Source organism: Acomys minous (genome assembly GCF_964271855.1).
Source record: "Acomys minous genome assembly, chromosome: 19".
NCBI classification, from domain to species: domain Eukaryota; kingdom Metazoa; phylum Chordata; class Mammalia; order Rodentia; family Muridae; genus Acomys; species Acomys minous.
In genome coordinates this window covers 60445966-60466622 of record NC_140499.1, presented here as the reverse complement: position 1 = coordinate 60466622, position 20657 = coordinate 60445966, and the positions used below count along the sequence as shown (strand labels likewise).

Below are 20657 nucleotides of genomic sequence, written 5' to 3'. Positions count from 1 at the left end.
TCTGTTTCTCCTCCTCCCCAAGGGTGCTGGGGCTACAGCACAAGGCTAGCCCTCATCTCAGTTGTGAGGGTTTGGTTTTTTGTTTTTGTTTTTGGTGGGGAGGGGGGAGGATATATCTTGAGGTAGAGTCTCACCCTGTAGTCAGACTTGCCTTGAACTCCTAGTCATCCTCCTGCCTCAGGCTTTTGAGTGCTGGGATCACAGATGTGCATCACTACGGCCAGCTTTGTTGTTCTAGGGGACAGGATTCTTACACTGTAACCCAGGCTGGCCTGGAATTTGTGATTGTCATACCTCAGCCCTTGCGGTCTAAGATCAAAGGCTACACCTCATGCCAAGTCCTATTTTCAGGTCGGCTGTCCTGTGCCAGAGACGGGCAGGGCCCATTAGCTGGAGGGCCCATGGAATCAGAGTTAGACAGATTGTTCTTCCTCCCTTGGCCTTCACTCAAGTGACTGTGTCTTTAGCAGGATTTATGCCACAAAGTCTCTCCCTGTTGATACTGGGCCAGTACCGTGCTCTGCTGTCCTTTACGGGCCCAGCCTCTCTCCTAACGAGAGAGCTTTTACTCAACAGGCCTTTGCTGAGCAGCTAGAAGCCACCAGTCAAGGTAGGGGAGACGCTCGAGGGGGTATTGGGTACTGACACCCAGCTAGCTGGCACCTCAGCAGCTTTATTGTGACAGTCAGCTCCCACATGTTGTCTGCCACCCATTCTGGTATGGCCCCTGCCTCCTGCAGCCCCCTCCTCTAAGAGGACATGGACGCTCAAGTCCTGGTCTCACATGTCCCAGACCCAAGCAGGGGCTAACTGCTGATGAGACCGTGAGGCAGTGTGGGAGCCTTTGATGAAAAGAAAAAGTTGAGGACCAAAAGTAGGTAAGTGTTTATTCTTTTCTTTCCTGCTTCCTGCCAGCACACTGCTCACAAAAGCTTGCTTGAAGGGCTCTCGGACAAGGAAACCTGAAGATCCTGGAAGCCATTGCGTATACTCATGGTCATCCAGCGACAAGTGGCTGCAGAACCAGATGGCTCCTCCTGCCTAGACTCCCAGCTCTCCCAAGGCTGAGGCGGGAGGGCTGCTGAGAGGCCAAAGCTAGTGAGACTGTCTCAGGAATCCAAACCAAACCAAACCAAACTCAAAAAGTAGCCATGGGATTCCAATTCAGTACCACATGTGCCCAGACAAGAAAGAGTAAACGGTACAGGGGGTGGGGGGAAACAAAAACAAAAACAAAAACCCAAAAAACCAGCTTGGCTCTCACCACTGCCAAGGAAGAGAGCCAGTGCTCTGTGCTATGGTGGCTCGCGCCGAGATGCCGGAGGAGAAGCCATGAGCATGCTTAGAACCAGACCTTGCAAGTGCTGTGGTGAAGGTGTCACCCAGAGAAAACTGAGGGCCAGAATGCTCGCTGCTATTCCAGAAGACTGGGGCAGTTCAGTTTCCAGAAGCCAGTTCAGTTCCCAGTAGCCAGGTCCTGTGGTGGGTTGAGTGGGAATGTCCCCTAAAGGTTCTTATTTGAATGCTTGGTCCCCTGCTGGTGTTTGGGAAGGAGTAGGTGTGGCCTTGTTGGAGGAGGTGTGTCACTGAGAGTGGGCTTTTCCACACCATTTCCAGTTAGCTTGCTCTCTCCCCCCTCTCTCCCTCCCTCCCTCCCTCTCCCTCTCTCCCTCCCTCCCTCCCTCTCTCCGTCCCTCTCCCTCCCTCCCTCTCTCTCTCTCTCTCTCTCTCTCTCTCTCTCTCTCTCTCTCACCTGCCTGCCTGTTGCTGTGCTCCCACCATCATGGTCATGGAGTCACCCTCTGAAAACTGTAAGCCCCAATAAACTCTTTCTACTATAAGTTTCCTTGGCCATGGTGTCTTCACAGCATTAAAAAAGTAAGACATCAGGTGACTCAAAATCGCCTGGGACTCCAGCTCCAAGGGATCCCATTGCCTTTTTCCAACCTCTGAAGATACACACACTCCAATAAATAATATATACTGTTTAATATTTTATGTCTATATGCATATGCCTTTTTGTATGTTTGTATAGCACACGCATGCAGGGGTCTGCAGAGGTCAGAAGAGGCATCAGATTCCCCGTCCCTGGAGTTGGACAGTTATTAGTTACCATGTGGATGCTGGGAACCAAACCCAGGTCCTCTGCAAGAGCACCACGTGCTCTTAACTGCTGAGCCATCTCTGTAAAAGTAACTTTTATCTGTCAGATTTAATTGCCCTCTTGGAGTCTTACTGCCTCCAGTCTGCTAACCTAGGCCTAGTCCTGGAAGCTTCTAGCCTCCGTACAGTCTAATCTAGGCCTAGAATGTTCTCAGCCTCTGAGACTTACTGCTTACTGAGCTCACCTTTTCTACGTCTTTCTGAACTCTGGCTGGCTGGTTCAGCTTAGCTGTTCTGGCTCAAACTCCTCTCCAAGCTGACTGATTTAAACTGGCTTCTGACTGAATTGCTCTGATTGGCCTCAGCTAACTCTAGCAATCTGTTCTCATCTTCTGGCTCCTTCTCCTTCTCTGGGTCATTCTGTCTTCACCTGTGTCTTGTTCTCTCTTCACCCTCTCTCTGTAAGACTCCTGGTAAAAACTGCCTCTGAATCCCATGAACTGAACCGCCATGAACTCAGCTCCACTCACTGCCTCTCAACTCATGGACTCAACCAAACTGAATGAACAGAATTGACCAGAACTCAGATCCGCACGCCTCTGTCACCCGAGTGCTGGGATTAAAGGTGTACCACCACACCTGGACCTAAGCTTTCCTTTACCTGAAAATTCCTGCATACCAGGCTGTCCTTGAACTCAGATCTACTTGCCTGTCTCCTGGGATTAAAGGCGTGTCTGTTTCCAGCCATATCACACAGACCTAGAAGGTGTTTGGACGCTATCTTTTGCCAGAGAAGCCATGTTCTGAATTTAAATTCCTCCACACATCTCTTTGGCCCCAAATGATAAATCTTTAAAAAAGAAATAAAGAGGGTGAGGTACACAGCTCTGTGGTAAAGCACATACCCAGAGTGTGTAAGGTCCCTGTGTTCTCCTCCACCCACACTGTAAGAAACCAAAAGAGAACAAAACCAAACCAATCAAAAGAAATAAAGCCAGGTACGGTGGCGCACACCTGTGACCCCAGCACTCAGGGAAGCACAGGCAGGAAGAGCTCTGTGAGTTCTAGGTCTGCAATGTGAGTCCAGGACAGCCAGGGCTACACAGAGAAACCCTGTCTCAAACAACCAAGGGGAGGGGGAGAGAGAGAGAGAGTGCCCCCCCACCCCCCCACCCCCCCCACCCCCGCACACACTCCAGTCTGGTCACGCGGAGGTCTTAGAATTGCTCATATTCAGAGCTGAGAAGGCTGGGTCAGACCTTCTGGGATCCAGGCCCAGCTCCATCATTTCTAGTCGTGTGGCCATGGGTGAATCATCCACCCTCTCTGAGCCATGGCTGCTTTAGTGCTATGATACTGTGAGCGTTACTCAGAAAAGGCTGCAAAAATGACAACAAATCATGTAAACGAAATAGAACGCCCGCTGTTGCCTAGAAATGATGGCCGATGCCTCGGCTTGCAGCCCCCGCAGAAGATATGTCACTAAGGTCAGATTCAAGAGGGGGGCACACCTGTTGGTGGGGTGCCAGGACAGTTTAGCAAAAGACCCCCCCCCTCAGTGGTAGGTAAGGGGTCAGAATATGGCGCCAAGTCTGGAGCCAAAGTACCCAGGACGGCTGTCCAGAGCAGATGGACAGACACCGCTGGCATAGGACTAGAACACAACTCCCAGCCACCCTTCCTTTCCAGCTTCTTTACAGCAGATGTTGAGAAAACTCAGAGAAACCAAAAGTTCTAGAAGGATGAGAGTGGAATCTATAGCCCCATTAGCTCCATGACGTCCTGGCCCCAACTGGTGCAGTTGCCCATGTGCAATGAGGGAGTGGTACAGGTGGCCATGTTGGCAACACCCCCCACTTCCCCTTCCCTTTCTCTGCCTTCCTCTCCTCTGCCTTCTTCCTGTCTGTCTCTCCTATCTCTCCCTTTGCCTTCCACTCCCTTGAGATTTGTGTGTGCGGTGCTGGGAAGAGAACCCAGGGTTTTGTGAACGCTAAGCAAATGCTTTACCATTGAGCTATATATCTCCAGTGGTTTTGTCTGTTTGTTTGATTGGCTGATTACTTTCTTTTCTTTTCTTTTTCTTTCTTTCTTTCTTTTTTTTTCTTTCAGTTTTTCCAGACAGGGTTTCTCTGTGTAGCCTTGGCTGTCCTGGACTTGCTTTGTAGACCAGGCTGGCCTCGAACTCAGAGATCCACCTGCCTCTGCCTCCCGAGTGCTGGGATGATAGGTGTGCTCCGCTGCGCCTGGGTCTCTCTAGTGCTCTTCACATCTCTCTGGCCCCCTCACTATTGCTTTTGATGACTGCGTTCGCCTGTTTTCTGTTGCCAATTATGCAACACCAAAGGGGCACAGTGACTCAGCCCCGTAAGCCCAGCACTTGGGAAGCTGAGTCAAGCGGAACAGTGAGCTTAAGGCCAACTTGAGCTTCATAGTGAGAACTTGTCCAAAAACAAACACAATGCCACAAGATTATAAAGTATAAAGCATAACAGCCTTTTTAAAAATTTCAGGTCACAGTTTTGGACATCTCAGCCACATCTTTTTGTTTGTTTTTGTTTTTTTCTCAGCCACATCTTATGATGGTCTTCTTTCTAGAGAAGTCCCTGGGTGAAACAGAGCGTCAAATGGCAATAGCAGGGACTTTGCCCTGGATCTCTTGTGAAGTCACTCATGGGGGTCCACTCAAGTGTCCCTATGTAACCCTGATCACTTCCTAAAGGCGAAGCCCAAACACCATGGTCATATTAAGTTCTGTCCTTTTTTCTGTTTTCTTTTGGGGGCCTTGGATTGAACCCAGGGCCTCACATTTCCATGATCCACACTGCCAGCCCAGTCAGTTACCACCACCCCACCTCTGTCTCTCTGTCTGTTTCTCTCTCTCTCTCTTTGTGTGTGTGTGTGTCTGTCTGTCTGTCTGTCTGTCTATCTTTCTGGTTTTTCAAGACAGGATTTCTATGTGTAGCAGTGGATATCCTGGACTTGCTTTGTAGACCAGGCTGGCCTTGAACTCACGGACATCTGCCTACCTCTGCCTCCCTGAGGGCTGGGATTATAGGTAAGTGCCATGGTACCCAGCTTAGTTTCCACCTTCTTTGTTTGTTTGTTTGTTTTTGTTTTTTCGAGACAGTATCTCTCTGTGTAGCTTTGGCTGTCCTGGACTCACTTTGTAGACCAGGCTGGCCTCAAACTCACAGCGATCCGCCTGCCTCTGCCTCCTGAGTGCTGGGATTAAAGGCGTGCGCCACCACCTCCCGGCAGCTTCCACCCTCTTAATACTACACAATGAGGATTAAATTTGGACATAGAAACCTTTGCAAGATTCAGACCAGGTTTACACTATAGGAGTCACGTGGCCTTGCAGGGGCACAGCATTACTAGGTTATACGGCTTCTAGGTGGAGGTCTGAGCAGGTTAGGAAATACAGCCAGCCATGATCTGGGCATGCACATGAAGGCACCAGTGCAGAACGAAGGCCGAGGAGGGGTTGTCCCAGACTGCCAACAGTGCTCCCTGTGAGGAAGGTGGGGGCGGGCACGAGGATTTTACTTTACTTTGGTAAGAATCACTGAAGTTTTCTATGCTGAGATAGCATATGTACTATCTTATTTGTTTGATGTGAAATAGAAGAGAAAGTACACTGTAAGCTTTTACAAGAGAAGGGTTTGAGGGGCTGGTAGCTCAGTTGGAGCCTGCATGCCTAGCAAGCGGGAAGGCCTGTGCACAGGCCCAACACATAAAAACAGAAGAGTAAAAAGGGTAATCCCAGCACTTCGGAGGCAGAGGCAGGTGGATTGCTGTGAGACCAGGCTAGCCTGGTCTACAAATCAAGTCCAGGACAGTCAATGCTATACACAGAGAAGCCCTGTCTGGGGAGGGAGGAGAAAAAAAGAGAATAAGAGAGTTTAGCAAGGCGTTGGTAGTGCATGCCTTTAATCCCAGCACTTGGAAGGCAGAGGCAGGCAGATCTCTGTGATTTGAGGCTAGCCTAGTCTACATAGTAAGTGAAGTAAGTTCTAGGCCACCCAGGACTACACAGTGAGACCCTGTCTCAAAAGAATAATTTTTTCTATGTTTATTTATTTTGTGTGGGGGGCACACATGTGCTATGGTAAGCGCCTGGAGGTGCTCAGAAGACAACTTTCGGCTCTTTCCTGCCACTGTGTGGATTCTGGAAATGCCACCCACTCATGTGGTCAGGCTACCCACTGAGCCATCTCACTAGCTACATCCTAAGTTCCTGTCTCAAAAAATGTGAAAGAAAAGAGATCACAACCAAACCTATTTAAATGTCTTTATACAATTCAGATACATTAGGCAGCGGTTCTCAGAAATAGTGGCCCCAGAAAACCTTTTTTGTTTGTTTGGTTTGGTTTGGTGTTTGAGACAGGGTTCCTCTGTGTAGTTCTGACTGTCCTGGAACTCACTTTGGAGACCAGGCTGGTATTAGAGGTGTGCACCACCGCCCGCCCAGTTTATTTTTAATTTTGAGACAGGGTCAGACTTATTTATCCCAGGCTGGGCCTTGACCTCACTGTGTCTCTGAGGGTGACCTTGACCTCATGACCGTCTTGCCTCCACCTTCCCAACATTGCCAACACAGACAAAAATAACTTCTTACCTTGCTTGTTTGCTTTTCAGGACTTTTACAGTGTGATTCATCCTGCCCCTTGACTGGCAGCCATGGCAGGGACTGCTGCTGGGCCTCTGCCTTGTCTGTGATGACCAAAACATAAAAGCATGTGTGGGAGCAAATTCTAAGCTTCCTGTCCCACTTGCTTTCCTTCTTCCTTTGTTAAAGGTTTCTTTATTTTACTGGATATTTTGCCTCTGTGTATGTCTGCGCAACACATGCGTGCCATGCCCTCAGAGGCCAGAAGAGGAGAATAGAACCCTTTGGATTGGAATTGTGAGCTGCCATGTGGGTGCTGGGATCTAATCTGAGTCTTCTGCAAGAGCAGCCAGTACTCTTAACGGCTGAGCCCTCTCTCCACAACACACTTGCTTAATACACTTGTTTTTCCTTTTCTTTCTTCCATCCTTCCTTCCTTTCTTTCTTGTTTGTTTTTCAAGACAGGGTTTCTCTGTGTAGCCTTGGCTGGTCTGGATTCACGTTTTAGATCAGGTTGGCCTTGAACTCACAGAGATCTGTCTGTCTTTCAAGTGCTGGGATTAAAGGAGTGTGCCACCATGTCTGGCTACACCTGCTTTTCTTTTCTTTTCTTTTTTCTTTTTTCTTTTTTTGCTTTTTCCAGACAGGGTTTCTCTGTGTAGCCTTGGCTGTCCTGGACTCACTTTGTAGACCAGGCTGGCCTCGAACTCACAGCGATCCGCCTGCCTCTGCCTCCCGAGTGGTGGGATTAAAGGCGTGCGCCACCACGCCCGGCACACCTGCTTTTCTTGATCTTGACAGATTTGCATACTCTCTCTTTTCCAGCTGTGAGTCCTTGATTTCCTCAGTTTTCTTTTTCTTTTTTTTTCTTTTTTTGTTTTTTTGAGATAGGATTTCTCTGTGTTGCCTGGCTGGCGTAGACTCGCTTTGTAGACCAGGTTGTCCTTGAACTCACAGAGTTCCGCTTGCCTCTACCTCCCTAGTGCTGGCACTAAAGGCATGCACTAGCACGCCTGGCTGATTTCCTCAGTTTTCTACAGCCTGGCGTTTTAGTCAGGGCTCTCTGAAGGAGCAGAACCAATGGGATATATACAAAGATATACATCAGAACATATTATGTGAGCTTTAAAATAATAATGCTAGCCAAACCATATCTGAGATGCTGAAATCCTAGCTGTAGCCTCTCACCGGGCAGTGCCACAGACAGTCACAGCAAGCGGCAACAAAGAAAGGCAGCTGAGGCCAGACTGGTCTACACAGTGAGTTCCAGGACAGCCAGGGCTATGCAGAGAAATGCTGCCTCAGAAAAAAAAATTATTATAAAAATAAAATAGCCGGGCGTGGTAGTGCACGCCTTTAATGCCAGCACTCGGAAGGCAGAGGCAGGTGGATCACTGTGAGTTCGAGGCCAGCCTGGTCTACAAAGTGAGTCTAGGACAGCCAAGGCTACCCTGTCTTGAAAAATAAATAAACGAACAAACAAATAAATAAATAAAGGTTTTGTCCAGGAAGGTGAATGGCTTTGTGGGTAAAGGTGCTTGCTGCCAAGTCTGGTGACCTGAGTTCAATTCGTGCCCCCTACATGTTGTCCTCTGGCCTGACATGAGTCTGCCTTCCTGACCCCTCCCCAACTTAAAAAAAAAATGGGAAGAGGGATTTGCTGGAGAGATGGCTCAGTGGTTAAGAACCCTGGCTGCTTTTGCAGAGAACCCACACTCAGGTCTCAGCACCACACGGCGGCTCACAAACATCTGTAACTCCTGCTTCAGGGGATCTGTCTCCCTCTTCTGGCCTCCTTGGTGGAAGCAAGCAAACATCATACACATAAATTAAAAATAAGGCGTAGTGGATATAAAGTTTTTGTTTTGATCCCAAGTCTGGGATGGGGAACAGACTTGTGAGAGAACAGGTGATGTTTATCCACTAGAAGATGAACCACCTTGTGCTGGGGGCTTGGCTTTTGCCAGCTGAAACACATCTTAGTACAGACTCTGAGACTACACCACTCCAGGGAGCGCTTCGGGGCTCTGGGTTCCAGTGCTGTTCCAGGTTCCAGCAGCAAGTTTGGTTGAATTGCTGGTCTGCTGAAATCCTGCCAACTACGCCAGGGGAATCGCTCCCAGGAACAGAGTGGGAAAAGGTCTACTTCCCCTGTTCCCATTACCTCCATTCTCTCCTATCTAGGGTCGGTGGGCTGGAAGGGAGGTGTAAGCATTAAAGAACCTCAAATGAAGTAGGTTTGGAAAAGGTCGAAGCCCACAACAAGGAAGTGCCCTGGTTAGCTCTTCTCAACTTGACATAAACTAGAGTATCTGGGAAGAGGAATTTCCCTTCAGAAAATGCCTCACAGGCATTCTCTTAATTGATGGTTGATGTGGGTGGGGCCATCCCTGGGCGGGTGGTCCTGGGACTGCAGGAAAGCAAGCTGAGGAAGCCATGCCGGTTAGCCTGTGGCCTTGCATTCCTCTGTAGTTGCCGATTAGTTCCTGTCTCCAGGTCCTTGCTTGAGTTCCCTCAGGGATGGACCAAAACTGTATAACGTGATAAAGTCTCTCCTCCCCAAGGTGCTTTGGTTGGTGTTTGATCCTAGCAATAGAAGGGAAACAGTAAGTCTTTTAATTTGGGAGGCGGAGGTCCCAGACAGGGTTGCTTTGTGTAGCTCTGACTATCCTGGAACTCAATCTGTAGACCAGGCTGGCCTCGAACTCCTAAAGATCCACCTGCCTCTGCCTCCCGAGTGCTGAGACTAAGAGACTAAGGGTCCCAGAACCATCTCTCTCTCGTGTGTGTGTGTGTGTGTGTGTGTGTGTGTGAATGTGCAAATAAATACAAATACATATATTTGAGACAGAGAAAGTTGTACCTCATCATAAGTTTGAGGTGATGGTCCACTGTGGCAGGGACAGTACAGCAACAGGAGTGTCGGGTGCTAGTCACGTGGCATTTGTAGTCTGGCACAGAGACAAATGCTGTGCCCGTTCTATCGAGATAGCTTTGAGCTGCATATGGTTGGCGACTCCCGATGAACGACCTAGAAGGCACCCCTTCCTCTGCCCTTCAGCTACTTTTTTTTTTTTTACGATTTATTTATTTTATGTATATGAGTGCTCTATTTGCATGTACACCCGCAGGCCAGAAGAGGCCACCAGATCTCATTATAGACGGTTGTGAGCTACCATGTGGGTGCTGGAAATTGAACTCAGGACCTCTGGAAGAGCAGCCAGTGCTCTTTCACCTCCAAGCCATCTCTCCAGCCCGAGTGTTTGTTTGTTGTTGTTGTTTTGTTTGAGTTCTCTTTGTGCCCATTTGCTTTTTTCCTTTTGGACATGGTCTCTCTCTGGCCTGGAGCTCACCACGCAGCCTGGGCTAAGCTCCCAGTAGTGGCAGTGCTGCTTCTCAAGGGCTGGGCTTACAGGTGTGCATCACCATAGTTTTTTTTTTTTTATTATCTTCAGAGCACTGCTTTTCAGGCCTGTTAGCCAGCTTGCCTACTCGAATTAGTTTTTGGTTTCCTAAAAAAATTGTCAAGCCTAAGTAAGGAAAACTTAGGTGTGTGTCTGTGTGCAAGTGAGCGTGCACGCACACACATATGTACGTGTGTCGGGGTCTCACATGTAGCAGGATGGCTTTGCATTTGTTGTATAGGCAATACAGCCCTCCCCTGTCCATTTTCTAAGTCAGGGTTTCTCTGCATAGCCCTGGAACTTTGTAGACTAGACTTTTGATTCTCCTGCTGTCAAAGTGCTGGGATTACAGGTGCACACTGCCACAACTGGTTTTTGTTGTTATTATTTTTTGCTTTTGTTTTGTTTTTGAGACAGGTTGTGTAGCCCTGGCTGTCCTGGACCAGGCTGGCCTCGAACTCACAGAGATCCGCCTGCCTCTGCCTCCCAAGTGCTGGGATTACAGGTGTGCGCCACCATGCCCGCCTCACACCTGCTTTTATGCAGTACTGGGAATCAAACCCAAAGCCATGTGCTTGCTAGGCAGGCTCCCTACTGACTGAGCCACAGGCCCAGTACGTTTTCTTCTAAGAGATCTCTAGTTTCAGTGTTTTCAGTTAGATCCCATGAACCACATTGAAGGAATTTATTTCCCCAACACTGGGAAGCCCGAGACAGGAAGATCACACATTCAAGGTCAGCCTATGCTATGTAATAAGATTCTGTTTAAATATGTTTACACCATATTTGCATATGGTTTAAGACAGAGGGTTAGGGCTCAATGACATTCTTTTCTAAAAGTGTGAATTTTTGTTCTTTCTCAGGACCATCTACCTATGAAGTCAACCCCCATCCCCCCAGTGTGACAGACCTTGGGTGTCCTGGACAATCCACATACCACAGAGCCACTGAATTATATGTCCTTAGTCCGCTGCGGCTTTTTCTTCTTTGAGACGGGGTCTCGTGTACCCAAGCTAGCCTTGAATGTGCAGTGTAGCCAAGGCTGGTCTTGAATATAGTGCCTCTACTGTCCTGTGCTGACATGCAACCACGCCTGGACTAGAATCCTTTTTCTGATTGCCAGCCATTTGCATTCACATTTCTGACACTCCGACCTGCAGAGGCTCAGCCCCTGTATCTCAAACCGGGCCTTGGAACTTGGCAAGGTCACTGATTAACCCGAGCTTCTTAGGCACTGCTACCAGGTAGGGATGAGAGGGATGCAAGGAAGTGCGCTGAGTGAGTCCGGCGTTGCCCTTAGCAGCTTAGCTATTGTGACATTTCTCCATGTGGTATGTGTGGCTGAGCTCGTGACTGTTCGTGGGGGGTGGGGTGTGTGGTCCTCCAGCAGGACAGTGTCAGAGCCACTTGGTGAGTGTGAGATTTTCGATGACCGAGCATGCGTAGAAACTCGGATCCTGGTATATGTCACTGTCACCCGGAGCGAGGCAGCACTTGAAGTTTTTACTGTGACATGTTAAGAGGGAAGAGACTTTGCGTGAGATTGAATGTGACAGTGACACAGATACTGAGTGACAGAGTGGCATGGAACAGAGGCAGGCAGGCTGGGCCAGGAAAATGTGCGCGCCTGATAGAGCTGCTGAGTTCAGGCGTCAGGCAGGCGTCTGTCATCCCTTCCCCCACAGGCCCTGGCAGCTACCTGAAAGCAGGGAAGCTTTCTCCAGGGGAAGGGGACTCAGGCTCAGGCTGGGCACAAACTGGAGCTGTCTAAAATGGGTGGAAGAAGTCTGGACTGGGCTCTTCTTGGCCTGAGCATTTCCTCCTCCTCTCTGTCCCTTGGGGTGGAAAGAAATTGATGCCAGATCCACCACCCGTACAAGCCTGGGCAGGCAGACATAGTGGGCCCGTTCCTATGGTAGGGAGAAGCCTCCTGAGAGATGTATCCCCAAGTTCTTGGAAGCAGCACCCCAGAACTCGAGGGGCTATACTACAGGAAATAACCCAGGGGTTGACAGATGTGGGGCAACGGCTGATTTTATTAATAGGACAGGAGAAGAGCAGCAAGGGCAGGAAGCGGGAAGACTTGGGGTGGCCAGGACAGGCCGGCAGATCTATGCGAACCACACAGTCAGCTCTGAGGTAACAGGGAAGTTGGCAAGACTGCTTTTTGTCCTGGAGAAAGCTGAAATAATGAGGTCATCAGAGATCCCTGGAGCCAGGAAGCTTCCCTGCTCCAACCCCAAGAGACTCTACTATGAAGGGGAAGAAAATGAGACAGACGTTAGTTTGATGAGGAAAACGAAAACTTTGAGTTCAGAAAGTGAGAATTAAAACCACGATTTAGGCTACACAACAATCAGGTGAGAATAAATACCCCAGTGACCCACATAGGAAACAGCATAAATGGAGGAAGGAGATGTGAGGTGTGCATTCACTATCATGGACGTCCGTCAGCAAATGCTGCACCCATGTCACTGCTGGGACATGATGAGGGGGCACAGCGAGGCCTGGGCTGTGGGGGTGGCAATGCCCATGGCTTATGAAGGTGGGGCAGGGCCAATAGCCTGGCCCTGGCTTTGGAGTCTGTGGAAAGGAAGGGAGCTGGGCTGCTGGGCAATGCAGCGAGTACTTGCAGATCCCGGGGTGATCACACAAACACAGTGGCGATGCAAAACCATGGGCCTTTCCAGGAGTGAGTACAGCTTCCTGGTTCACAGGAAGATGTGTGGTCCACTTAGCTCGACCTGGAAGCAAGGCCCACTTCAGGGGGTAGAAATGCCAGTGTTTGCAGCCAAGTAGGACAATTCCTCTTGGGCAGAGGGGTGGGTGAGCTCTGGTCTGCAGGGAGCACGGCAGGTTAATGTGAGGACAAGTCAGCTAAGAGGCCGGCAGCACCGCTGCCTCCATCACTTCCGAAGGAACTTCTTGTTGAGGAGGAAGATGAGAAGATTGACATTCACTTTGGCTTTGTTAAAGAGCTTCATGACAGCCACACCCTCGTACTGTAGCTGCAAAAGGTCCTAGGAGGGGAGAAACAGGAGAGGGTTTAAGAGCTTCTGGGAGTGGCCCAGCAGCCCAGGAAACACTAATGTCGCAAAGCCTTACAGCTGCCAGGAACACTGGCCACAAAAGCAGGGCATTGAAAGCCCACTTTGCAAATGAGAAAAACAGGCCGGCTCAGTGATCTGACCAAATGTCAAGCCAAGTACAGCCAGGACTTTCTTTTCTTTCTTTTTGTTTTGTTTTGTTTTTCGAGACAGGGTCTCTCTGTGTAGCCTTGGCTGTCCTAGACTCACTTTGTAGACCAGGCTGGCCTCGAACTCACAGCGATCCGCCTGCCTCTGCCTCCCAAGTGCTGGGATTAAAGGCGTGCGCCACCACCGCCCGGCTTTTTTTTTTTTTTGGTTTTTCGAGACAGAATTTCTCTGTGTTAGTCTTGGCTGTGTAGACCAGGCTGGCCTCGCACTCACAATGCTCCACCTGCCTCTGCTGGGATTAAAGGCGTGTGCCACCACGCCCCGGGGGCGACACCAGGTTTCCTAAGGCTAGAGAGCCGTGTATTGAAAAATCACTGCTTGGCCAGGTGTGGTGGTGCACTCGGGATGAAGAGGCAGGTGGATGGCTGTGAGTACAAGGCCAGCCTGGTCTACAAAAGCGAGTCCAGGACAGCCAAGGGTACACGGAGAAACCCTGTCTCAACAAAACCAACCCCTCCCCACAAAGACAAAAACAAAAAACCAAAGACCCTAAAATTACTGCTTGGAAATAGGTTATGGTGGCACACACCTGTAACTCCAGCACGCGGGAGGACATGGCAGGATAGTTACAGGTTCTAGGCTAGCTTGGGCTACAAAATAAGACTCTTTTTACAAACAAACAATAAATGGGTCTGGACAGATGGCTCAATACTTAAGAGCTTTTGCTGCTCCTGCAGAGAACCTGGGCTTGATTCCCAGCACCCACATCAGGCGGCTTAACAGCTGCCTGTAACCCCAGTTCCAAGGGATCCAAACCCCTCTTCTGGCCTCCCTGGCATCTGAATGAATGTGCACCTACATTCACACACATAAAAGAATAAAATATAGCTTATGGTAAACAGGGCTGGGCAGAGTGACACATGATTTTAATTCTAGCACTTGGGAGGGAGAGATTGACAAAGCTCAATGAGTTTAGGTTAGACTGAGCTAAGAGTGAGATGTTGGGGAATGGTCTAATGTATTTTGATGCTAATTACTGTTTGCTGCCTCTGTGACTCACTTTTTATTTATTTATTTTTTTGGTTTTCGAGACAGGGTTTCTTCTCTGTGTAGCCTTGGCTGTCCTGGACTCACTTTGTAGTCCAGGCTAGCCTCAAATTCACAGCAGTCCATCTGCCCCTGCCTCCTGAGTGCTGTGATTAAAGGCGTGCACCACCACCCTCCAGCAAGGCTATTTTAAAATATAACTAATGTCTGTGTCTTAATTGATCGTTATCCAGGCCTACTGATAATACTGATAATACAGATAACTTAAAAAACAATAGTAAAGAGCCGGGCAGGCAGAGGCAGGTGGATTGCTGTGAGTTCGAGGCCAGCCTGGTCTACAAAGTGAGTCCAGGACAGCCAAGACTACACAGAGAAACCCTGTCTCAAAAACCCCTCCCCTACCAAAAAATTAAATAAATAAATAAATACAATAGAGAAACCCTGTCTTAAAAAAAAACAAAGAAATATACCCCCCCCCCCCCCACACACACTCACTGGATGTAGTGGCATGAACCTGTAAGGCCAGGAGGCTGAGTTCCTTCAGCTTAAGAGCAGCCTGAGGGCTGGAGAGATGGCTCAACGGTTAAGAGCACAGTCTGTTCTTCTAAGAGGTCCTGAGTTCAATTCCCAGCAACCGCATGGTGGCTCACAACCATCTATACTGGGATCTGATGACCTCGTTTGGCCTGCAGGTACACATACAGATAGAGCACTCATACATAAAAAATCTTAAAAAAAAAAAAAAAAAAAAGGCAGCCTGAGGTACAGAGGAAGCTCTACTTCAAAAAACAATAGGGACTGGGGAGATATCTCAGGCATTAGAGTAGCTGCTGCTCAGTCATTAGGAGCAGAGTTCTCAGATCCCAGCACCCATGTCCCACAAATGACTATAACTCCAGGTGCAAGGGGATCAGTCGCCCTCTTCTGGACTCCGCAGGCACATAGGTACATACTCACCCACTCACAAATAAATCAAATATACCTTAAGAAAAAATAAGGGGGATAGTGTGTATCTCAGCAGAGAAAGGGCTAGTTGAGTGAGCAACCCTGAGTCTGAATCCTCAGCACCCACAGCAGTATGTGCTATAACCCTAGCACAGCCAACTGACTCAAAACCGTGAGCTGGCAGGCTCAGGGAGACCCTCCTTTTTCCCCTGGTTTTTCAAGACAAGGTTTCTCTGTGTAGCCCTGGCTGTCCTAGATCTGAGATCCACCGGCCTCTACCTCCCAAGTGCTGGGATTAAAGGTGTGTGCCACCACATACCTTAGGAGACCCTGCCTCTTAAAAAAAAAAGGTAGGAAGCAGAGCGTGGTGGCGCATGCCTTTAATCCCAGCACTCTGGAGGCAGAGGCGGGCCGGTAACTGTGAGTTCGAGGCCAGCCTGATCTACAAAGTGAGTCTAGGACAGCCAAGGTTACAGAGAGAAACCCTGTCTTGGGGGGAAAAAATGTGGGATTGGGGACTGGGCATGGTGGCACACATTTAATCCCAGCACTGCGGAGGCAGAGGCAGGTGGATCTTTGTGAGTTCAAGGCCAGCGTCATCCTCAGCTATCGAAGCCAAGGTCATCCTCAGTTAGTGGGTGACAGGAGACCTTGTTTCGAATAAAAATGAAATCATCACTTTCCTGCACATTAGCTAGGACGGGGTCAGTTTCTTTAACCTTTTAGCCGTAGAGTGGCCAGGGGATTAAACAAGGCAGGCAGACAGGAAGCTAAAGCCCTGGGGTGAATTCCTTTCTCAGTGCTGGGATCTGACCTAGGGCTCCAACATGCTAAGCAAGTATTACCGCTGACCTGTATCCCCAGCTCTCTCTCCAATTTTAATCTTTACTTGTGTCTTTGTTTTGAGACAGGATCTCTTTTCTTTTTTTTTTTTTTTTCTTTCTTTATTTTTCGAGACAGGGTTTCTGTGTGTAGCCTTAGGCTGTTCTGGACTCACTTTGTAGACTAGGCTGGCCTCAAACTCACAGAGATCTACCTGCCTCCTGAGTGCTGGGATTACAGGCATGTGCCACCACACCCGGCAGGATCTCTTATTATTTTTAAAAGTTTATTAATTTTATGTGCAGTGGTGGTTTGCCTGCATATATGTCTACAAGAAGGTGTCAGATCTTCTAGGACTGGAGTTAGACAGATGTGAGCCATCATGTGGGTGCTGGGAACTGAACTCAGGACCTCTGGAAGGGCAGCCAGTGCTCTTAACCTCTGAGTCATCTCTCCAGCCCCAGGCTCTCATTATGTAGACCTGGATGGCCTAGAACTCACCTGCCTCTGCTTTCCAGTACCGGAATTAAACATATGTTCCACCATGCCCAGCCTTACTTTTTGTTTTGAGACAAAATCTCACAAAATTCCCTAGACTGGCCATTAACTCTGTAGTTGAAGTCTGGCCTTGAGATTGAAAAAAAAAAAATTGTTTTTATATATATATATATATATATATATATATATATATATATATGTATGTATATATATATATATTTTTTTTTTTCCCCCCAGACAGGGTTTCTCTGTGTAGCCTTGGCTATCCTGAACTCACTTTGTAGACCAGGCTGGCCTTGAACTCACAGCGATCCGCCTGCCTCTGCCTCCCGAGTGCTGGGATTAAAGGCGTGCGCCACCATGCCCGGCTGTTTATATTTATTTACTTAGTTTTATTTGTGTGTGTGTGTATAGGTGGTTCTGCAGCACACTGTACATAAGTAGTGGGCAGAAGACAACTGCCTAAGTCCATTCTTTCTCCCCACCATTTGGTGGCCTCAAGGACCAAAACTCAAGCCATCACCAGCCTCAGGCCTTGACCTTTTGATTCTCCTGCCTCAGCCTCCTCTGTGTTTGGAATACAGACCTGTGCTCACCATCCTGGCTCTAGCAGGTCCCTTAGGGCCTCACCTGGTAGTGGAGCTGGAACTGCTCCATGTCCACACCCAAGAACTTGGCGTTGACAGCAAACCTTCCCGCCTCATCTCCCGGACTGATGTCAAAGATGACGTTTCTGAAGCTGTCAGGAAGAGGAGTCAACACAGGGCCCCTCTTTTCAGAGCCCCACCCCCACTCCTGCTGCGGTTCACTACAGCACTAGTCTTTGTCACGGAGAGCCAGGGCTTCTCCTTCTGTTTCAGTGCTGGTGCCTGCTCTGTCTTCTCCCAGCTTGACGTCTGCCTAGTGTGCCTGTCTGTCATCTATCTAGATATCTACCTAACTACTAGCGTTTTGCATGCATGTACACCTATACACCAGAAGAGGGCGCCAGATCTCATTATAGATGGTTGTGAGCCACCATGTGGTTGCTGGGAATTGAACTCAAGACCTCTTGGATGAGGGAAGTGCTCTTTAATTTTGGGCCTTCTCTTCAGCTCCCTAGTTAGTCTCTCAATCTCTCTCTCTCTCTCTCTCTCTCTCTCTCTCTCTCTCTCTCTCTCTCTCTCTCTCTCTCTCTCTCTCTCCCCTCCCTCGCTCCCTCCCTCTCCCTCTCCCTCCCTCCCTCCCTCTCCCCCTCACCCCCTTTTTTACTTGCATGGCCCTACCCAGCTGTTCTCACCTCCGAACAGCTTTCCCACCATTCCTGCAGCGCAGGAGCATGCCCACCACTCTGTTCCTGACTCCCTTTCACCAAGCAAATTCCTCCTCTTCCCAACCCTGTGTCCTTCAGAGCTTCGGCCCAGCTTTGTTCCTCCCAGGAGACAGGAAGGGTCTGATATTCTGTCCCCCAAAAACACATACTGAGAGACGGGGAGATCTTCAATTTCCACCAAGACGCCCTTTTCCAGGAGCTGGGCAGCTGTGTAGTGGAGAGACGGCTGCTTCTTCCCCTTCCCAGAGCTCCTGTGGAAAAGAAGGCCCCAGAGTTAGACAAACTTTCAACACTGCCTGCCGGCTCTTGGTGGCTGGCAGGAAGATGCCAGGCCCTGAGGAGCCTCCCTGCTGTGGGAGGTGAGGAGGGGACCGCAGACACCAGAGTTAGGAGCAGGCAGCACCCTGCTGGGGCAGGAGTGGTGGTGGGGGTACCAAGAGGTTAGGGTAGTGCTCACAGTACCGACCTGGGCTTGGGGGCCAGGTGGTCAAGGCAGGCCTGGATGTACTGGTTGTAGTAGTCACCCTGTTCCTCATAGAAGGTGGTTTTTGCATCGAGGCCCTGCAGTGTGGCCCTGAGTCTCAGGATCTCCGCCTTCCGCCGCTGCCGGTGCCTGCGCTGGTTGCAGATGTCCTGCAGACGGAGATGAGGAAGCAGGTCAGCGGTCCTCCTAGTCCTGGAACACCTCACAGGCTCACCGCGATGATTGGTTAAGAGAAACAGGAAGTGGACACGAGGCCGGATGGCTTAGGGTAGAGTGTCTGTCTAGCCTGTGGGTGCTCTTCCCAGCACCAGGAAACCATCTCAAAAGCCGTTTTACTTAGGAGAGAATGCAAGATACCCCAAGCATGAACTCAGCGCCTCTCTCCGAGTTACCCCATCTCAGCTGAAGAGAGCTGGGAGGAAATCTGTCTGCCTGCTTAATTTAGGACCTTCCCTTCAAAAAGAACCCTGGGCCTTCCTCAAGTTGGTGGCAGATTGGGATGGCGCCCACCAGGGAGAAGCCTGCCTCTGGAATGCTAGCACAGTGGCGTTGCATAAGCCACATGTAGTCCTGGCCTGGGTTATCACCTTGGCCAGCTCGTCCACGAGTCCCTGGTAGCAGTCGCCGGCCCTGACCAGCCCCAGGCCCTGCAGCCGCCGCAGGTTCCGCAGGACACGCCGCTGCTTCTCTGCCAGCGGCAGGAGAGAGTGAGCTGTCAGTGAGTGGTGTCGTCGAAGTGGCTCTGGTTTCTGGGTGTCACAGGCCTGGCGCCAGCACATCAGCCGATGATGGGCCTCTTCCTGGGAGGGGGGGGCAGAGATGCTGAGGGGGGACCCAGGCCCCACCACCCTACTTCGAAACAGAACAAACCCCTAGAGCTTGGGAGCCCTATGCACATTCCTGTGTGTTATCAGGAAAGCACCACCATCACAGGCTAGGTCTTGGGGGTCAGGTGGATGGTAGTGGGAAAGGTGGGGAACACACAGGCAAGGACACATGAAAGTACCTTGTGGGTCACAGATGTACCCAAAGGGCACATACAGACCAAGGAGACACTGGCTGCTAACAGCTTCCCAACCCAACATGACACTCTATGGGCATGAAGCGTATGTATAGACTTTGCCTACCTGTTTTGGGACATGCCTGCTTTACTTGGGAAACTCCAGCCCCAACAGCCAGCCTACCTACCATCCTTTCTTGCCTCAAAACCCTCCAAGAGTTCCCCTTTCCGGAGCAATTCCCTCATGTCCACAGAACGGACTCCCATCCACACTATCCTAACCCCTGCCTAGACTGCTCCATCAGCCTACGGCCTCTGGGGTCGAAGTCAGAGGCCTGGCTCTCATGGACTGGCCTGGCTACTCACGTGCTCTCTGGGAGCTGAGAAAGACAGGATCTCCTCAAGGGAATCCCCAGGGTGGAACTGGATGAGGTCAGCCAGCATCTGTTTGGTGCTGCAGGGAAGGACGGGGTGAGGGCCTGGAAGGGTCTGGACAGGGCAGGCCAAAGAGCTAAGGCTAAGGAGGATCCTGCCCCAGGTCTGTGCTGTTAGTGATGCCCAGGAGAGTGCTGTCTCCTAGAGAGCCTGTTCCCTCAAACTGGCCCCCTCTGATCCTCCAGCCCAAATAGCCACTCCCCCTGTGAGCCCCCATGGCTGACTCTCATGACCCCTGACCCCTCCTCTGGGTTGCTTCCTGCCTCAGGGAGCTATTGCTGCTAACTGGCCTGGATGAGCAGACCAGCCCTGTGTGGTCCTTCCTGACTGGCTTTTGCAGAAGTGTGAAGTCTGAGTTCCACCCCTGGGACACACGTAAAGATGGAGGTCTTTCAAAAGAACTGACTGCACAAGGCTGCCTTGACTGCCACACCCATGCCATGACGTGCTCCCCCAAATCATACATAACAGTAATAGAGAATGGGAGAAAAAAGTTTTGGCTGGGCGCGGTGGTGCACGCCTTTAATCCCAGCACTTGGCAGGCAGAGGCAGGCGGATCGCTGTGAGTTCGAGGCCAGCCTGGTCTACAAAGCGAGTCCAGGACAGCCAGGGCTACACAGAGAGACCCTGTCTTGAAAAACCAAAAAATAAAAATGGCTGATGCTATTCTGAGCAAGGCCAGCGTGAGGCAGGCTTCAGGGAGGACATTTTGAAGAACAAGAGTTAAGTGGGAGTTGGGGAACAAGAAGGTATGGTGACTGTCTCTGAGGGAGACCACTGTAATAGGAAATGGGGGAGCTG

General features: G+C 50.0%; 1 protein-coding gene and 1 long non-coding RNA gene across 3 annotated transcripts in view; one reads left to right on the top strand and one right to left on the bottom strand.

Annotated features, from left to right (window-relative positions):
• The first annotated feature begins 535 nt into the window (after nucleotides 1-535).
• On the top strand, nucleotides 536-1996 carry LOC311590230. The gene is made up of 2 exons (XR_014776803.1): nucleotides 536-610; nucleotides 916-1996. It is a non-coding gene; the product is annotated as an uncharacterized lncRNA (long non-coding RNA).
• Nucleotides 1997-12132: 10136 nt separating this feature from the next.
• IQGAP3 (IQ motif containing GTPase activating protein 3) overlaps nucleotides 12133-20657 on the bottom strand; it is a 48778-nt gene continuing 40253 nt past the window's right edge. For both annotated transcript variants that reach the window (XM_084769863.1, XM_084769864.1), the window contains exons 33-38: nucleotides 19788-19875; nucleotides 19009-19221; nucleotides 18404-18570; nucleotides 18087-18188; nucleotides 17256-17364; nucleotides 12133-13136 (exon numbers count right to left, since the gene is read on the bottom strand). In XM_084769863.1, coding sequence (XP_084625989.1) covers nucleotides 13023-13136; nucleotides 17256-17364; nucleotides 18087-18188; nucleotides 18404-18570; nucleotides 19009-19221; nucleotides 19788-19875 — 793 coding nt within the window. In that variant the 3' untranslated portion in view covers nucleotides 12133-13022. The remainder of the gene's footprint in view (nucleotides 13137-17255; nucleotides 17365-18086; nucleotides 18189-18403; nucleotides 18571-19008; nucleotides 19222-19787; nucleotides 19876-20657) is intronic.